Below are 20,468 nucleotides of genomic sequence, written 5' to 3'. Positions count from 1 at the left end.
GTCATTGGGGAATTTCACCTAGAGTCTGGTTGGAACACAATGCAGAGGGCACCAGTCTGTGGTTCGATTTACTTTTCAATATAGAAAGTTGAATAATTTCATAAAAGCATGCTAATTCCATAGATTTAAGGAATCTGAAACTAACAAAGAATGCTGGAGAAACTCAGCCGGCCTGGCAACGTCTGTGGAGAGAGAAACCGAGTTAATAGTTTGAGTCCCGTGACCCCTTCATCAGAACTGAGAAGTTAAATTTTGAACAGTTTACCAACCACCTTATAAAATTCGGGTTTCTTAAATCCTCGGACATCTAACCCAATGAAAACTGATGTTCCACTTTCACGCTGAAATTGTATTCTCTAAGCATTAATCAATTCACAGATTAGAATCAATGTTATAAATGAAACCATATACACCACAAGATTAATGAATGGCATTTTCAAGAAACCGGCTTTCATTTGTCTGGAATAGGCGAGGCGGGTGCTGTGGGTGTAAAGGTTGATCTGATGCTGACTTGAATCAGCAAAAGCACGGAGTTTCGGGAAGATCCCCAAAACGTAAGATCAACCCAGAGGATTCGTTTGAGGAAGAGTAAAAGAATAGGAGTGCTGCTTTAGCACATTTCGGAACTAATCTCCAGAGATAGGGAAAGCACGGATGGACAGAATACAGTACAAACTTCCCCAGCAGGAACAAATCGCCCAGAGTTAACATAGCCGGGTATTTCCCAGGGACAGTTGCTCCCAGTTTCTTCTCCTGGGATAGTTCAAGACTGGATCTTTCAGTCCTGATATTTTGTGGAAAATTAAGTAAAGGGCCGAAGAGTTTATCGATTGCCCGATGAACAATATTGCTGGCGGGAGCTTCAGCGATATTTTCTGTTCACCCGGAATACTTTGCTTTGGAGAGGAATTGTTCATATCGAAACTAAAAGTGACAAAGAAAACAAGGAAGAGAAAACGGAGGGAGAACCGGCTGCTTACAGAGTTTATTTTGAACGGAGCAGTGAACAGGAAAATGGTGTGATGTGACCGTTGCTCCTTGTTTGCGCTAACACTGGACACCAGGAGCCGGGATCTTTCCCAGACTGGGCAGTGGATTGAGCTGCAATCGCCCCCTGCAGATCCCCAGGTTCGGCCCGGCCCAGCCCTGCCCGGGTTCAGCTGAGCTGCCTTTGGGCCGAGATCCCTGTGACAATCTCAGCGGTTCTCCAGGTATCGGATTTTGAATGATGACTTGGATAAGTTTGAGCCTGGGTTTGATGCCTTTTCATTTGGGACAAAGAACAGTTTGACTTCTAGAACCATCTTTAACATGTACGATGTGGAGGTGCTGGTGTTGGACTGGGGTGGACAAAGTAAAAAAAAATCACACAACACCAGGTTATAGTCCACCAGGTTTATTTGGAAGTACAAGCTTATGGAGCACTGCTCCTTTGTCAGGTAGCTAGTGGACAGGATTATAGGACACAGAAGTTATAGCAAAAGATCATAGTGCCATACACCGATGAGATATAACGAACAAACCTAGATTGCTGTTAAGTCTTTCATCTTTTAGAATGGGTTACAGATTTCAATTCATTAATATGTAAATCCCTGAACTTCTGTCAAGTCACATTTTTGAGATCATTTAAGGTGACATCTCAGCTGAGACAATGCATCAAAGGTGTACTGTTAGAGTCTGTCTATATTCCAATCTTGAGTCAAACAGGTTCTATTTCCAAAGTAGGAATTTATAAAATGTCACATGGACTGACTGCCTGCAGATTGTGTGCTTTTTGAACAAAATAGAATATCTCTGCAAATACAATTTTGCAAATGCAAATTCACCCCATAGACCTATATATGTATGTGTATGCATGTGGAGGAGTGAGAAAGCTGCAAATGTGTTACACATTTGCAGCTGTGATCTCCAGCATCTGCAGACCTCATTTTTTACTCGAGGAGTGAGAAAGTGTGTGTATGAGAGAGTGTGAACGTACGTGTGTGTATGAGGATGTGTGTGTACATGCTTAAAAGAGTGTGTAAATTAGAAGGTACAGGAGGATGTATCTGCCTGTGAGATGGTGTGTGCATGTGTGTGTGTTTGAGAGAAAGCATGTGTATGCGATAGTCTGCGTGAGTGTGAGCATGTAAGAGTGTGTGTGTATGTGTGTGAGAGAATGTATAGTGTAGTGGGATGTATAGTGTAGTGGGATCACCTGTAGTGTGACGTAAAACCATGCCATCTCATGGGTACTGAACTTGGCTATCAGACTCTGCTCGGCGATTCTGCGCTGTTGCATATCCCAAAGTCCACCTAGGAGGATGGTCACCCGAAGATCAAAGATTGAATGTCCCTAACTGCTGATGTGTTCCCTTGCTAGGAATGTGACTTGAAAGAAGTTTTGGGATTTACATATTAATGAATTCAAACCTGCAACCCATTCTAAAAGATGAAAGACTTAACAGCAATCTAAGTTTGTTCAATATATCACATCGGTGTATCTTTTGCTATAAATTCTGTGTCCTATAATCCTGCCCACTAGCTACCTGACAAAGGAGCAGTGCTCCATAAGCTTGTACTTCCAAATAAACCTGGTGGACTATAACCTGGTGTTGTGCGATTTTTAACTTCAACATTGACATTAAGACCAAGTGTTTAAGCAATACAAACATATCTGATGTGATTTTTAATTTTAACAATTTTGAATTCCAGTCAAAACTAACTCTTTACACAAAGGATAGATTTATATTGTTACTGATTTGTCTGGATTGTCCTTAGGTTAACTGGAACTCAATCTGGGGAAATGGTTTCATACTCTACAATAAGACTCCTTCCTGTCATCTTATGCAACATACCATCTGCATTTAGTAAGTACCAAGATGCTTCTCAATATGTAACTCCATTGAACATTGATTCTCACTGACGTATGATGAGTAAATGAAAATTATTCTTTTTTCAGATTTTGTGATATTAAATTGTCAGTCTTCTGTGACTGGAATATTTAATGAAGATACCAAATTACCATGCACATTGAGTTCAGATTCAATTATCAATTCAGTACACATTGAACTTTGGAAAAAGGAAAAAGATGGAAAAGAAAAAATTGTGTTTACCTTCACAAAAGGTGTCAGTGAAGTTCAGGGTCGGATTAAATTACTTCACCCAAGATCTCAAGACATCTCACTGGTGATCCAGAACACACAGGTGTCAGATAATGGGACATATCAATATTTTTTGGAGACAGCTATTGGTCACAGATTTCATGAGATTAAATTGAATGTCAAAGGTAGGTGACTGCATTCGTTGTAGAATATTTGTTGCAAGTAATTAATAACAAATTCTAGTTTTATTCTCACGCTTAAAAGTTAACGTGTGAGATGGACAAACAGCAAGTTATAGTGAGAATCAAGTTAAGACAGGAAAGAAAGGCCATGCTTTTCTGTAGCATTGTTTCTATCCCCAGCAATATCTCACAATGTATTTCTACATGAGAAGGTACAGGAGGATGTATTGATAACTTGATTATCCTAATAGGACATGGTAATAATGAGTAGAGGTGCAGACAATGTTTTTATGTAATGAATCTCAATAACCAACTCACAGTTAGAGTAGTTTGATGAAAGACAAATGTCTGGATTAATTCTCTTTTTGCTGGCGTCAGTTGAACAACAAATCCTAATGTGGAAACTTCTATTGATTTCTGAAAAGTGGCCAAAATATTTCTTATCCACATGCGAAAGTAGTTCCTGGTTTCAATCTAATATTCCATATGATTATAAGGTGTAGAAGCAGAATTAGGCCATTTGGCCCATCAAATCTGCTCCATTAAATCCAGCATGGCTGATATGTTCCTCAACCCCACTCTCCTGCCTTCTCCCCATAATCTTTGATCCTGTTACTAACTAAAAATCTATCTATCTTTATCTTAAACACATTTAGTGACTTGCCTCCTCAGCCTTCTGCAGCAGACGTTCACAGATTCACCACTCTCTGGCGAAAGATGTTTCTCCCTGTCTCAGTTCATCCCTTCACTCTGAGGCTGTGCCCTCAGGTCCTAATCTCTCATTCAAGTCGAAACATCTTGTCCACATCCACTCTAAGCAATCCTCTTCAGTAGTTGGTAGGTGTCACTGAGACTTCCCCCAGTTGAATAAACACAACACAGAACATCCACAGAGTCCTCACCTGCTCCTCATATGACAAGCTCTTCATCCCCAGAATCATTCTTGTTCACCTCCTCTGGGCTCCTCCCAATGCCAGCACATCCTTCCTTACATACAAGGTCCAACACCGCTGAGAACATTTCAAATGCAGTTTATTATGGTCCAGACCAGAACCCCCAAAATGTTTTAAGAAGGTAACCTAGACCCTAATTTTTAAAAAATTTTAAAGGCAAATGTGAAGTGAGTGTTCCACGTGTGATTAGATTAGATTAGATTACTTACAGTGTGGAAACAGGCCATTCGGCCCAACAAGTCCACACCGACCTGCCGAAGCGCAGCCCACCCATACCCCTACATTTACCCCTTTACCTAACACTACGGGCAATTTAGCATGGCCAATTCACCTGACCTGCACATCTTTGGACTGTGGGAGGAAACCGGAGCACCCGGAGGAAACTAGCAACTAGCCAAACCACTCAGCTTTAAGCAAAACAATTTATTTAAACACTACAGGTAAAACACGAACAAAAGAAAGCAGAATTTAGAATAACTTAACTGGTGGAAAACTTAACCAATCCTATACAGTAAATATTACCAATTAACTGTTCCAATATAGTAATATCCCTTTGCAAAAGGGATTCTTACAGGCAGGAGGGAACAACATCCAGAGAGAGATTTCAGATAAAATCAGAGGAATCCTTTTCTGAAGCTTGCAATTCTTCTGGACTCACACATCCTGTGACTGATACAGCTAAACAAAACTAGAAAGCCTGAACTGGGAGAACTGGCCACTCCCCTTCCATAGTTAAACTGTTGCCCCTTAGACTCTTTGGCACCTCTGCCTTTACAACCTCTCTTTAGAAAACCAAGGACAAAATAACCTTTTTAAAATGACAGCATTGCCATAAGTTTGACCAGAGCCTTATACTGCCTTAGCAGTGTATTTCTGTTCTTGTGTTCTACCCATCTTTAAATGAATGCTAACGCTGCTCCTAACTGCCAACTGAATTTGCAAGTTAATGTTAACTTGTTAACATTAAGAGAATCTTGAACTGGGACTCCGAAGTCTCTTTGTGCTTCAGAATTCCAAAGCCTTTCCACATTTAGAAAATAGTGTATACCTCTATTCTTCCTATCATAATCTCACACTTGCCCACAGTGTATTCCATCTGCCACTTCTTTGTCCACCGTTTTAGCCTGTACAATTCCTCCCCGCTTCCTCCACACTGCTTGTCCCTCCACCTCTCACTGTGTCACCTGCAAACTTAGCAACAAGATGCTCAATTCTTTCATCCAGATTGTTAAAGAGTAACATGAATAATTATGATACCAACATGGACCTCTGCAGAACTCCATTAGTCAGTAACTGTTATTTTAAAGACCCCCTTATCCCCACTGTCTGCCTTTCGCCAGACAGCTAATCCTCTATCCATGCCAGCACCTTGCCTCTAACACCTCTTACCTTATTTAGCAGCCTCCTGTGTGACACCTTGTCAAAAGTCTTCTGGAAATCTGAATTGATCACATCCACTGCTTTCCTTTGTCTAACTTTCTCATGATCTAATTAAAGAATTCACACTGATCTGTGTGCAAATCCTTCCCTAGTCCCATCACACTCTCGCCACATTTCCTCAATTCCAGTGTACCCCAGTGAAACACAAGGCCTCGTCGCAATAGAAAAGCCATTAATGGGCAGCCCAGTGGCTCAATGGTTAGCACTGCTACCTCAAAGCACCAGGGACCTAGGTTCAATTCCAGTGTCAGGTGAGTGTGTGGAGTTTGCATATGTCTGCATAGGTTTCTGTCAGGTGCTCTGGCTTTTTCCCACAGTCCAAGGACATGCAGGTTCAGTGGATTGAGTTGGTGTGGACTTGTTGGCTGAATGGCCTGTTTTCACATTTCAAATTCTTAAAAGAAATTCTAACAATTTTGTCAGGCATAATCTCTCTTGATGTTCTGACTCAGCCTTATTTTACTGTGCATTTCCAAGATTACTCTGTAATCTCATCCTTCATAATGAACTCTTTCTAGCAATGGTGCTCAGACAATCTGACATTTGATTTTCCGTCTTCAGTCTCCTTCCCTTCCTAAACAGGGGTGTTACCATTTTCCAGTCCTCAGGGACACTCTTTGACTCCAGTGATTCCTGAAAAATCTCTACCAATACCTCCACAATCTCTCCTTGTATCTCCATCAGTACTCTGGGGTGTAGTTCATCTGGTCTGAGTGATTTATCCACCTTCAGATCTTTTAGTTTCCCCAGCACCTTCTCCTTTGTCATGGCCTCATATCTGTCTCCTGGTTTGCTATAATGTCTTCCATCTCCAAGGCAACACTTTTGATCCTGAACATTTCTGCACAGCAGCATTGAAATGCCAGATGCATTGTCGAAAGAAGCAACTGCCTCCAGTTCAAAACTGACACCTATTGAGACAAGCTAGTACTATATCTTGTTTCAGTTAGCGGAGTGACAACCAGTCTTTCAGTAAAATGATGTTGTAATACAGCTAAATAGTCATGTGGAAATTAATGCTTTTTACTCTAATAATTATGGCTTGAATGAATAATTGATTTGTCTCTTTTTAAAAATATTCCAAATTTTGTGCATGTATGCATTACCAGTTAATTGATTGTAAATTTTCTGATTACTAAAAATCGTGGAAGTATCAGTGTAAATCTGTCATGATTTACAGCAATATAAGATTCAGATGTGCTGTGGCAAAATATACAAATTATATAGAGCAACTACTTCTAAATCAGATGGAAATGATAAAAAGAAAAGGACAGCAGAACCTAAAGCTTCCTCAAAGGTTTCAATGAACATAGTTAGAAATGAGTTCAAACAGCAAATTGGCAACATTAATTATTTTCCTTAATTCTACATATCTTAACCTAAGATAACCTAAATCTCTCAAGATCTTTGTCTTAGGTGGCATAGTGGTTAGCACTATTTCCTCACAGTGCAAGGAACCTGGATTTGTTTCCAGCCTCTGGCAATTGTGTGGAGTTTACACACTTTTCCTGTATCTCCGTGGATTTCCTCCGGATTCTCTAGTTTCCTCCCACATTCCAAAGATGTGCAGGTTAGGTAGATTGGCCATGGAAAATGCGGGGTTACAGGGACAGGGTATCAGGATAGGTTGGATGGGTTGTGTGGACTTGATAGGCCAAATGGTCTGCTTTCACAGTGTAAGGATTCTATGGTTCTGTATTACCCCTAGAAGTGATCGTTTTTACCAAGTACAATTGGGTTTTTCTTGCTTAAAGGGGAAAGAGGAGCAAAAATTGCTCATTATGCTACGCCTCCCGGTCGTTATATTAACAATTGTGTTTTTACTTAGCTCCATATAGTTTGCCAAAAATGGCCTTACTCCAAAATATCACAAGAAGAATAAGAAGTGCCGACCTTATTTGTGAAACAACTGGATATCCACTCGCTCAGATTCACTGGTTTGTTTATGAGAAAAGGAATCTCACAGCCAGAGCTAAAACTCATAGTGTTCTGACTCCAGAAGGGCTGTTCAGTGTTACCAGTACACTTCACATCGAAGCCATGGAAAATGCCTTGGAAGGCAATTATACGTGTGCTGTGTTCAATTTGGAAAAAAATGATATTGAGGTGCGGAACCAATTTCCAAGTAAGTTAATAGCATTTACTTAAAACAATTATGAGTAAATGTATGTTCTAAAGCATTGATTTTGTCCCTCCCTTTCCTGAAAACATAGGCAATGCTACAGGATCATGTGTACTACACATGAACACTTATCTGAATATAAGACTGCTGCAATTCCTATCCTCAACACTGTTCACTCTTGAAACCTGTTGATAAAAAGTATGATTATCATATGTTTAAGGACTGAAGCTGGAATTTAGAATTGAATTACAATTTTCCCCTAAATTTTCAGTTCCAATTATAGACATACCTACTACAAATCAGCAAAGTGAAAGGAGAAAATCTAAAATTCTCACAGCTGTGTTTGTTATTGTTGGAGCACTAGCAACTGGAATAATAATTTTGACAATTCATCGATTCAGGAGGACCATCTATTCAGGTATGACGGTAATATAAATGTTTCCAGTATCTGCTGAAACTCTTCAGGCTTTACAAATGAACAGAAGAGGTTGATTTTCAAGCCTCCTTTGTCATTCAATTAACTTGAGCCTTAACTCCATTTTCCAAACCACTGCCCACATCCAATGAAGAGACCAAAAATCCAACCCTCCCAGTCTTGAATACAGGAACATAAAACATAGAAAATTGGTGCAGGAGTAGGCCATTCAGCCCTTCAAGCCTGCTTGACCATTCAATATGACCATAGTTGATCATGCAATGTCAGTATCCTCTTCCCAATTTCTTTCCATGTTCCTTGATCCTTTTAGCTGCAAGAGCCAAGTCCAGCTCTCTCTTGAATATATCTAATGTATTGGCCCAACAGCTTCATGTGGGAATGGATTCTGCAGGCCCACAACTCCCTGAGTGAAGAAATTCTTCCTGATCTCAGTCCTGAATGGCTTATCCCTTATTTTTAGACTGTGACCCCTAGTTCTGGACTTCCCTGTAATGGAGAACTGTCTTCCCACACCTAGCATGTCCAGTCCCTTCAGGATTTTATATGTTCTGATGAGATTCCCCCCTCATTCTGCTAAATTGCAGCAATTACAAGCCCAGTCGATCTAGTCTTTCCTCATATGTCTGTCCTGCCATCCCGAGAATCAGTCTGGTAAACTGTAATCTACTATGGAACATTCAGAATACTCGGGGCTAAGAGCTCCTAATGTTTGCAACACTTTGGATGAAGACATTTATCCTTCATCTCACTCCTAATCCCCTATAACTGTAACTCCCTGTTCTAGACGCCCCAGCTATCAGAAACAATCCTGTCAAGCTCCTTCTCAATCATGCTTTTATTAATGAGATCACCTCTCATTCTTCTACACTTCAAGAATGTGGACCCAATTTACTAAGCTTCTCACTCTTGGCAGCCATCTCATCCTAGGTACCAATCTAATAAGTCTTCATGATAATGCTAGCAATGTAAGCATATCCTACAATAGATTTGGAGAACTAATTGCACATGGTATTCCAGGTGTGGTTGAACCTAAACCCTCTTTGAATGGCGTCAAGTACTGGCTGTCTTTCTAAATCCATTATATGACATAGATAAATTATAAGTTAAATCACTGCTCGTGATGTCATAAAGTCATAGAGATGTACAGCATGGAAACAGACCCTTCGGTCCAACTCGTCCATGTCGACCAGATATCCCAACCCAATCTAGTCCCACCTGCCAGCACCTGGCCCATATCCCTCCAAACCCTTCCTATTCATTTACACATCCAAATGCCTCTTAAATGTTGCTATTGTACCAGCCTCCACCACATCCTCTGGCAGCTCATTCCATACATGTACTCCCCTCTGCGTGAAAAAGTTGCCCCTTAGGTCTCTTTTATATCTTTCCCCTTTCACCCTAAACCTATGCCCTCTAGTTCTGGACTCTCCGACTCCACGAAAAGATTTTGTCTATTTATCCTATCCATGCACCTCATAATTTTTTAAACCTCCATAAGGTCACCCCTCAGCCTCCGACGCTCCAGGGAAAACAGCCCCAGCCTTTTCAGCCTCTCCCTGTAGCTCAGATCCTCCGACCCTGGCAACATCTTTGTAAATCTTTTCTGAACTCTTTCAAGTTTCACAACATCTTTCCGATAGGAAGGAGACCAGAATTGCACGCAATATTCCAACAGTGGCCTAACCAATGTCTTGTACAGCCGCAACATGACTTCCCAACTCCTGTACTCAATACTCTAACCAATAAAGGAAAGCATACCAAACACCTTCTTCACTATCCTATCTACCTGCGACTCCACTTTCAAGGAGCTATGAACCTGCACTCCAAGTTCTCTTTGTTCAGCAACACTCCCCAGGACCTTACCATTTACAAGAATCAGAGAAGGTATATTCCTGTCAGGGTGAAAGGGAAGGCTGGTAGGTATAGAGAATGCTGGATGATTAAAGGAATTGAGGGTTTGGTTAAGAAAAAGAAGGAAGCATATGTCAGGTATAGACAGGATAGATCGAGTGAATCCTTAGAAGAGTATAAAGAAAGTAGGAGTATACTTAAGAGGGAAATAAGGAGGGCAAAATGGGGACATGAGGTAGCTTTGGCAAATAGAATTAAGGAGAATCCAAAGGGTTTTTACAAATATATTAAGGACAAAAGGGTGACTAGGGAGAGAATAGGGCCCCTCACAGATCAGCAGGCGGCCTTTGTGTGGAGCCACAGAAAATCGGGAAGATATTAAATGAATATTTTGCATCAGTATTTCCTGTGGAAAAGGATATGGAAGATATAAACTGTCGGGAAAGAGGTTGTGACATTTTGCAAAATGTCCAGATTACAGAGGAGGAAGTGCTAGATGTCTTGAAACGGTTAAAGGTGGATAAGTCCCCAGGACCTGATCAGGTGTACCCGAGAGCTCTGTGGAAAGCTAGAGAACTGATTGCTGGGCCTCTTGCTGAGACGTTTGTATCATCGATAGTCACAGGTGAGGTGCCGGAAGACTGGAGGTTGGCAAACGTGGTGCCACTGTTTAAGAAAGGCGGTAAAGACAAGCCAGGGAACTATAGACCGGTGAGCCTGACCTCGGTGGTGGGCAAGTTGTTGGAGGGAATCCTGAGGGACAGAATGTACATGTATTTGGAAAGGCAAGGACTGATTTGGGATAGTCAACATGGCTTTGTGCGTGGGAAATCATATCTCACAAACTTGATTGAGTTTTTTGAAGAAGTAACAAAGAAAATGATGAGAGCAGAGCAGTAGATGTGATCTACATGGACTTCAGGAAGGCATTCAACAAGGTTTCCCATGGGAGACTGATTAGCAAGGTTAGATCTCATGGAATACAGGGAGAACTAGCCATTTGTATACAGAACTGGCTCAAAGGTAGAAGACAGAGGGTGGTGGTGGAGGGTTGTTTTTCAGACTGGAGGCCTGTGACCAGTGGAGTGCCACAAGGATTGGTGCTGGGCCCTCTACTTTTTGTCATTTACATTAATGATTTGGATGTGAGCATAAATGGTACAGTTAGTAAGTTTGCAGATGACACCAAAATTGGAGGTGTAGTGGACAGCGAAGAGGGTTACCTCAGATTACAACAGGATCTGGACCAGATGGGCCAATGGGCTGAGAAGTGGCAGATGGAGTTTAATTCAGATAAGTGTAAGGTGTTGCATTTTGGGAAAGCAAATCTTAACAGGACTTATACACTTAATGGTCATTCAGGTATGACAACAATAACATGACATTTGCACATGTGAAACAGATAGTAGACTGAAGCTGTGAATTTTACCAACTTTGTTACAAACTTCAAATGTGGTTGCATTGTAGTAAAAACAGAAGTTCAGAGAAAACCAGAAGATCTGACACAATTTGTGGAGAGAGAAGCAGAGTTAACATTTTAAATCCAAAATGACTTTTCAGACCAAAAGCTAGCTGGAAAATGATAGTTTTTATGCTGCTGACAGAGGAAAAGAAGGAGCTAATGGAACACATGGTCAATTTGTTCAGAGTAAAAGACAAAGCAACCTCTAATTGTCGTAAAGAAGAGATAGAGATGTAAAATGGGTATACATGGAGAAAATAGGCTGCTCTGTTGAAAGATAAGTCAGTAAGAAGCAAGTAAGGTGTGCTAGAGGAAAGTGGAGGGACTATAATCAAAACGGAGGACCGAGGATATCAATATTGAGTCCGAGAAGCTGAAAAGTACCTCAGTGGAAAATGAGGGATATTCCCCCAGCTCCTTTGGAACATTGTAACAAAGACAGGACAGAAATATTAGCATGGAATGATGGGAGAATATGAGCACCTGTCTCCAGAGATGCTGCCAGACCCACTGAGTTTCTCCAATACTTTCTGTTTGTTTTTTAAATTTCAGATTTACAGCATCTTGATACAGTATTTTGCTTTTATTACTTACACTGTAGATGGTTAAAGTTGCTAGGTGAAAATTGATTGCTGATGTGCCTGTATGAATCAATCTTCACTTGCCACCCTGTCCCACCTAGAAAAGACAGGAAAGCTCCAGGTAAATCAGATAAAACTTCTCTGAAAACATATGCAGCCAAATAAGCCTGAAAGTCAGCAGCGACAATCCCACACTACATTCTCTTAACTTGAATGTTTTGTTCAGGGGAAAGAAGATCAGGAAGGATGGAAACATTATTTATATAAAATCTGGAGCATTAAAGTAATTCATCCTCTTGCTCTGGTTGCCACTGGCTAAATTAACATTTTTTATTCACCCTTGGCTGCCCTGGGAAGATGTTGGTGGGCCCTCTTTGCATTCTGACATGACTGACTGGCCTAATGGACTAATTCAAAGTTCAGGTGAGAATCAGCCACATGTTGGGCAGGTAAGTTAAGAACTGTAGGTTGACCTTCCTAAAAGAAGATTGCTGAACTGATTAGGTTTCTTAGCAGTGGCCTAAAGTTAACCAAAACCCTTACTGATGCCAACCATTTTTAACGTTGAATTCAATCTCACGCTATTAAAGTGGGAATTGAGCTCATGTCCTCAGGCAATTTGAGCAATTTCAGCAATTTGAGTGAATAATTTATTATAACCGCTACCATATCATACACAGCTAGGTCAAGTTCCAGAACTAAAAATATATGTGGCAGATAGGTGAAAATACTTGTTTTGAATACCTTGTCTTACCTTGTTTTTAATTTTGAACAATGTATTAGGATTACATGTTCATTGTGGAAAGTATGTGCATTGATTATAACTGTCAATAATATCATCAATCAAGTGGAAATTTCCACACAATTCTTATCATATTTAGTATTACAGAAATAAAAAAATGACTTTGTTTTTTAATTTTGTTTCAGCAGTGAGAAGAGAATCTGAAATGCTAATGGTAGGTGTGATCTCAAACATTAGTTTAGTTTTGAAGGTTTTCTTTTACTGGTTTCATCATTTTCTTTTTCTTTCTTTTATCAGATACCACCTTAATATGGAATTGCTGCTTAGCACTTGGCTGCAGTGGATATTTCCTACTTCTACCTTTGACAACTGCACTGATATCACAGGCTCACTTAAAAATATTTTTATAACATTATAATTTGAAATTAGATTATGTGAACAATAGAAGGCTGTTTACTAGCATTATTTAAAGCACTGTCACTTTCCAATGATTATGCTTACAATGTAATTGTTCAGCATAGTAATTCTGATTTATCACTGTCACTGTTCTATGCTTTTTGTTATTCGTTTATAAAGAAATAATGGTTCACATTAGTTTTCTGCTAACATCAGTAATCGTCGGGCCTTTAAAACAGCAAAGTGCTCGAAACTAGAGAATTTGACCCTCAATTCTGGCTGGTGTCGTCTGAAGACGTTTCACTATTTTACAAGTGTGACAGTTTATGGATCAGTGCGTGACATCACAGTGTCATGTCCGAGAAGAAGGAGATTCTTGGTCCTGTGTACTTTGAGAAATCACATCCTACTGATTAATGGTTACAGAATTATCGTGAAAGGTTTGTGCCCTGGACTCAACTTTTCACTTTATAAAAAGGGAAAGACGTGAATGTTGGAAACCTGAAACAAAAGAAAGATTTCCCTTCTTCACAAAGTTAGAAATGGATGATTATGTTAACACATGACTTGCTGTTAGTGACATAAACACATTTAGAGGGATATGGACCAAATACTGGCAAATGGGACTAGATTTATCTTGGATGGGTCAGCATGGACGATTTGGACTGAGGGGCCTTTTGTGTGCTTTGACTCTAAATCAGATTGACATGTTGATTTGATATTCTGTTCTAATTGTTTTTGGGTATTGCACAAGGGAGATAAATGTAACTATGCTTGTTAAGTCAGATATATGCAAAATTCTTGTTATTTTAGTGTATGTACTAAATGTAAATAAACTTAATATTTTGTAACTAAAGATTCATGAGTTACATAAATATCTTTTAGTTGGATATTAAACCACTCATATGGTGTTGCTTTACTGTTGTGAAGGCGTTTTAAAGTTAACTTGCTCAGTCTTTCAGCGACCCTGCGTTGAACCTTATCAGAAATAATCTAAGTGTTTTTTCTCTGAGACCCCAACAGGTTTCTCACACAAATTTCTTTAACTCATGGGGAGGTGAGAGCCTAAATGTAATTTCACTACTACATTTTTAATCCAGAAATGTAGCTAATATCCCATGGACTTGGATTTGAACCCCAATATGGCAGATGGTGGTGTTTGAATTCAATTATTTAAAAAAATCTGGAATCAAGAATCTACTGATGACCATGAAATGATTCCCATCAGTCCCACTAATGCCCTTTATTGAAACATTGGAAACAGAGAACAGATTTCATATCTTTACAAGATTGTGCAAATGGATGATTAATACATTACTGACTATTAATCACTTAAAAGTAAATCAGATTGAACAGTCAGTTCTTTGACATGTTGGTTTCCTCTCATGCCATCCTCACCTGGTCTGGCTTACATGTGACTCCAGACCCACAGTCATTGGGTTGACTTTTAATTCCCCTCAGAAGTGGCTGTGCAAGCTTCTCAATTGTATCAATCGACACAAAGTCTCTACAAAGCAAAGAAACTGGACGGTTAACCTGGCATTGACCTAGGTATCAGAAAAGATAATGGCAGAAACAGCCCCATCAACCTTGCAAAGTCCTCCTCCCGAACATCTTGGGCTAATGCCAAAATTGGGAGATCCATCTCAGAGACTAGTCAAACTGACATAGTCACACTTGTGGAATCATACCTTACAGACAATATCCAGACACCACCATTACTATCCCTGCATATGTTCTGTCCATCAGCAGGACAGACCCAGCAGAGGTGGTAACGCGGTGTTGTACATTTGGAATGGATTTCAAATCCATTCAAATTGACTCTGGACCCCATGACGATTCATGCCTTTAGGTTAAATATGGGTAATGAAACTTTCTGATGATTACCAAGTACTGTCCTCCCTCAGCTGATGATGTTGAACTACACTTGGAGGAAGTACTGAGGGTGGGAAGGGCTAAAAATGTACTCTGGGTGGGGGACTTCAATGTCCAACACCAAGAGTAGCTTGACAGCAGCATTACTGATTGAGCTGGTTGGGTCCTAAAGGACATGGCTGCTAGACTGGTCTGCAGCAGGTAGTGAGGGAACCAACAAGAGGAAAAAAACTGAGCCTTACCATCTGCCAGCTGCAGATGCATCTGTCCATGACAGTATCAATAAGAGTAACCACTGCACAGTCCTTGTGGAGACAAAGCCCTGACTTCACATTGACAATACCCTCCATTGTGTTGTGTGGCACCATCACTGTGCAAAATGTTCAGACTTCAAACATATCTAGCAACTCATGACTGGGCATCCTTGAGGTGGTGTGGACCATCAACAGCAGCAGAATTGTACTCCAGCACAATCTGCAACTTCTTGACCCCCAATCAAGCCAGGAAATCAAACCTGGTTCAAAGGAGACTGCAGGAGAGTATGTCAGGAATAGCACCAGACATACTTAAAAGTGAGGTGTCAGCCTGGTGAAGCTACCAATTAAGATTGTGTGCCAAACAGCATAAGTAGCAAAATGATAGACAAAGCTAAGTGATCCCACAACCAACAGGTCAGATCCAATTTCTGCTGTCCTACCACATCCAGTGTTAAATAGTGGATAATGAAACAATTTACTGGTGGAGGAGGCTCTGCAAAGGTGGAAGTGGCCATACGTTAAGGCTGAAGAATTTATAACAATCTTGAATCAAATGGATGATGAATCTCAGCCTCCTCCAATGGTCCCCAATATTACAAATACTAGTCACCAGCTAGTTTGATTCACTCCATATGATATCAAGAAACAAATGGAAGTAATAGATATTGCAAAGGCTCTGGATCCTGACAAGATTTCAGCAATATACTGAAGATGTGTACTCCAGAACCTGTCCATCACCTAACCAAGCTCTTTCAATACAGTTACAACACTGGCATCTACCTGACAATGTGGAAAATTGCCATGGTATGTCCTGTACACAAAAAGCAGGACAAAACCAGCTGGCCAATTACAGCCCCATCAGTCTACTCTTGATCATCAGCAAAGTGATGGAAGGTGGCATCAAGAGTGGTACATCAAGCAGTTCTTGCTCAGCAATAACCTGCTCGTTGACACCCAGATAAGGTTCGCCAGGGCCATTCAGCTCCTGTCCTCAGTACCACCTGAGTTAAAATATAGAGTAATGGAATGATACATCATTGTAACAGACCCTTCGGTCCAACCAGTCCATGCCAAACATAATCCCAAACTAAACTAGCTATACTTGCCTGCCCCTGGCCCATACACCTCCAAACCTTTCTTATATATATACTTATCCAAATGTATTTTTAATGTTGCAATCCACCACTTCCTCAGAAAGTTCATTCCACATGAGAACCATTCTCTGTGTAAAACAAATTGCCCCAATGTCTTTTATAAATCTCTGTCCTCTCACCTTAAAATTATGCACCCCATTCTTAACTTCAGAGATGAGGTGAGTGTGACAGCCCTTGATATCAAGTAGGAGGTTGGAAGAACACAGCAAGCTAGGCAGCATCAGAAGGTGGAGAAGTCAATGTTTTGGGTCTACCCCTGAAAAAGGGTGATACCTGAAATGTTGTCTTCTCCACCTCCTGATGCTGCCTGGCTTGCTGTGTTCTTCCAGCTTCCTGCTTGTCTACTTTGGATTTCAGCATCTGCAGATTTTTTTTTTGTTTCTAGCCCTTGATATCAAAGCCTTGATACCATTTGATTGAGTGGGGCATCAAGGTGCCCAAGAAAAACAGGAATCATTGAGTATTGGGGGAAAAGTCTCCACTGGTTGGAGTGTACCTGACACATAGGAAGATGGTTATGATTGTCAGTCATCACAGCTCTAGGGCATTTACAGCTGTTCCTCAGTGGGGTGTCCCAGGCCTAACTATCTTCAACTGTTTCATCAATGACTTTGTGTCCATCATTAGGTTAGAAGTGAGGATATCCACCAATGATTGCACAATGTTCAGCACCATTCCTAACTCCTGAGATACTGTAGGAATTCATGTTTAAAGGCAACAAGATCTGGGCAATATCCAGTCTTGGGCTGACAAATGCCAAGTAACATTTATGCCACTTAATTTCTTTTTTTACACAGACAATGGTCATCTCCAATAAGAGACAACCTTGACATTCAATGGTAACATCATCATTATCAACATCCTTCAGATATCATTGACTGGAAACTCAACTGGAATTGCTGCACATAAAGGTCATGACTACAAGAGCAGGTCAGAGGCTGAGAATACTGTGGTGAATAATATACCTCCTTACTCCCCAAGCTCATCCACCACCTGCACAGCATAAGTCAGAAGTAATAAAATGCTTTTCACTTGCCTGGATAAGTGCAGCTTAAACATTGAAGAAGCTTGACACCATCCCGGTCAAAGCAGCCTGTTTGATTGGCACCACATCCACAAGTATCCACTTCTCCTACCATTGACACTCAATAGCAGCAGCTTTTACTATCTACAAGATGCACTGCACAAATTTACCAAAGATCCTTCAATAACACCTTCCAAATCAGTGACAATTTCAATCTCGAAGGACAAGGGTGGCAGTTACATGGGACCACCATGTTCCCTCACTGTCACTGGGTCAAGATCCTGGAAATCTCTGCCTAAGGGATTTATGGGTCAACATACAGCATATGGACTCCAAAGGTTCAAGGAGGCAGCCCACCTCCTCAAGGGCAACGTGAGGTGGACAATAATTGTTAGCCAGCAGCAATTCCCAATTCCCATAAGGGAATAAATAAATGAAAAAAATAAAAACACATCTCATTATATATGCATCACACCCCTATTGTGTCCCACTCATCGCCTTCTACCACTCATCACAGGCAGGAATAATGGCCCCTGCCTTCTACCACTCATCACAGGATCCCTGGCATTGGCACCTACTTTAAAACCCAATCTTGCACATATGAAACACTGTCAATCCAGAAACGCCAGGCACAGTTAATTTAATTGCCCTGGATATGTTGGACACAGGGTAGGTGAGACAGCACTTTGCCAATAGGGACAGAGAGGGGGCATGCTGTTGCGACCCAAGGAGCAAGCTCTGAGTTGTTGCCAACTCCTGGTGGTGTGGATCAAAAATTGGTGCCCTGGAATTACTTGGTAATTGCTTTGACTTTCATGTTGGGAATGTTGTCAGCATTTCTATTCAGCGTGTGGAGAATATGAAACTGCATATCGGTGAGATGATGTAACAACAAGTATGCATATAAACAAATTCTCGCTATTGGCTGTTGAGAATCTCATTTCACCATTCAATATGTGGTTGGAAAATGGGACTTTTTCTCTCAATGACAGGAAACTCCGCACAGCCAATTTCATGCAATTTTCTCAGCTTTCTCAAGAATGCCACATCATTCAGTATTTGCGATGATCCCCAAGATTTTAAGCCAATACATGTCCTTGGAGTGTTAATATACTGAGGGGTTTATGACTGGAGAGAGAAAACATTAAGCCATTAGCTTAATAGTAGATAGTATGAACAAGTTGTTTAAGTTTAAACATTTAAGAATGAACTGATGGGTCAGATGTAAGTCTTTCCTAGAAAAGGAAATTGTTCTGAACATTTCTCAAAATATGTTGTCTCTGTGAAAGAATGAAGTTTATGAAGTTTTAAGCCAAAAGTGTTTGATTAAAATGGTGCAAATTATTAAAAAACTGAGAAAGTTTAAGCTTTCAGTCATGTCAGAGGACAAGAATAAAGTCTAACAGCTCACAGGACTGGAACAGAGAAAAAAACAGTTGCTTTAAACCCACAGGTTTGATCGGGACGGAATTTCTCTACATGTTGAGTAAATGTAAGGTGATGGTGCTGGGGGTATAAATGGAATTTGTTTTGCTGTGTATTTTAAAATCTTTCAAATGGTGATGCATGGAGATCCCTTGGATCATCATATTGTCAAAATTAAATCTGAAACCCGCATGCTTTGATTCAGTGAAAGGCCACTGTGTTTAAAAAAAAACAAAATATGATTTATCACGCCAAATTTCAATCTAGAATCTGATTTGTCCATCAGCAACATGATCTCTGATCTTAACAAGAACATTTTAATTAGTTCCATTTTGGAGAAATTTATTATGTGCAAAGATTAAGTTTAATGAATATGTTATCTTGTTTTACCTGCATTTATACAATTACAGGCTAAATAAAAAAACAAGTCCAAAGCATTGATGCCTTCCAGATGTTCCTGAAGAGGCAATTTGTTATTCAAAACCTGTCAAATAATAATTGCATAAATTACGTTCTTGGCCATCCAAATCAAAAAGAATGTAAATGCACTGGAGGCAGGTCAGAGAAGGTTAACCAGGTCAACTCTAGAGGTGAAATGTTTGTCTTAAGAGGAGAAATTGAACAATTTAGAAGAATGACATCTGATTGAGGCATGAAAGGTCCTGAAGGAGATGGATAATGTAGACATAGAATGGATGTTTCCCTTGTGGGGCAGTCTAGAACACGAGGTCATAATTTTAGGATAAGTGGCAGATTAAAATCAGAGATGAGGAGAAATTGCTTCTCTCAAAATTTCCTGAGTCTGCAGAAACCATTACCTCACAGTGTGATGGATACCAGACACTGAATACATATAAGGAGGAGACAGACAGATTTTTAAATGCAAATGGGTTAAAGGATTACAGGAAGAGAGCAAAAATGTGGAGTTGAAACTGAGAAGAGATCAGTCATGGTTGTATTGAAAAGCAAAGCAGGTTCAAGGAGCTGAATTGCCTACTCCTACTCAAACTTCTTACGTTCTTATGTTCAAATGGCACATTGTGACTTTAAACAATTTGTCTTTTGAAGCTCATACTCTTAATAGGAACACTAATTTCATAAAGAATGTCAAAGCCAATATTGGTTTTTACATTCCATCTTTCCCCTTCATGGATGTAATAACTCCACAGAGGCCAATATCTCATCCCCAGGTCACCCTTTATTTACACATGGAATGTCCTTGACACTGATCCGTCTCCTTCAGAGCTAGTTCTCAGACTGAACAGGTTGTCTGACACTCTTGTTTTTCTGTCAGCCAGGGTTCACTGATGGAACCAGATTAACAACTGAAAAATGTATTGCTGCAAAAGCGCAGTAGGTCAGGCAGCATCCAAGGAGAATCGACGTTTCGGTGATAAGGTGGGGGGAGGGGAAATGAGGAAGCTGGAGAAATCTGCATTCATCCCTTGTGGTTGGAGGGTTCTGAGGCGGAAGATGAGGTGCTCT

At 40.4% G+C, this 20,468-nt stretch overlaps 1 protein-coding gene across 2 annotated transcripts; it reads left to right on the top strand.

The window, feature by feature from the left end:
- Positions 1 to 446: 446 nt before the first annotated feature.
- On the top strand, positions 447 to 14,104 carry zgc:174863 (uncharacterized protein LOC100136852 homolog). Of its 2 annotated transcripts, XM_060844546.1 has the most exons (7): positions 448 to 1,211; positions 2,761 to 2,849; positions 2,942 to 3,268; positions 7,487 to 7,783; positions 8,052 to 8,198; positions 13,038 to 13,066; positions 13,150 to 14,104. In XM_060844546.1, the coding sequence occupies exons 2-7, from the start codon at positions 2,786 to 2,788 to the stop codon at positions 13,159 to 13,161; spliced, it is 876 nt and encodes a 291-aa protein (XP_060700529.1). In that variant the 5' UTR covers positions 448 to 1,211; positions 2,761 to 2,785; the 3' UTR covers positions 13,162 to 14,104. The 2 variants fall into 2 exon arrangements, with proteins under 2 accessions (XP_060700530.1, XP_060700529.1); XM_060844547.1 differs by lacking the exon at positions 8,052 to 8,198 and having other exon boundaries at positions 447 to 1,211.
- Positions 14,105 to 20,468: the final 6,364 nt, after the last annotated feature.

This window comes from Hemiscyllium ocellatum, chromosome 25 (genome assembly GCF_020745735.1).
Source record: "Hemiscyllium ocellatum isolate sHemOce1 chromosome 25, sHemOce1.pat.X.cur, whole genome shotgun sequence".
In the NCBI taxonomy this organism is placed as follows: domain Eukaryota; kingdom Metazoa; phylum Chordata; class Chondrichthyes; order Orectolobiformes; family Hemiscylliidae; genus Hemiscyllium; species Hemiscyllium ocellatum.
Note: the sequence above shows the minus strand (reverse complement) of the source record. Positions and strands in the feature narration are given on the sequence as shown.

Bases quoted from the DNA above. Each gene is read 5' to 3' on its own strand.
- zgc:174863 (XM_060844546.1), top strand. From the start codon at position 2,786: ATGGTTTCATACTCTACAATAAGACTCCTTCCTGTCATCTTATGCAAC. The intron at 2,850-2,941 runs GTAAGTACCAAG...TTCTTTTTTCAG, and splicing joins CAACATACCATCTGCATTTA to ATTTTGTGATATTAAATTGT. The intron at 8,199-13,037 runs GTATGACGGTAA...ATTTTGTTTCAG, and splicing joins CAGGAGGACCATCTATTCAG to CAGTGAGAAGAGAATCTGAA.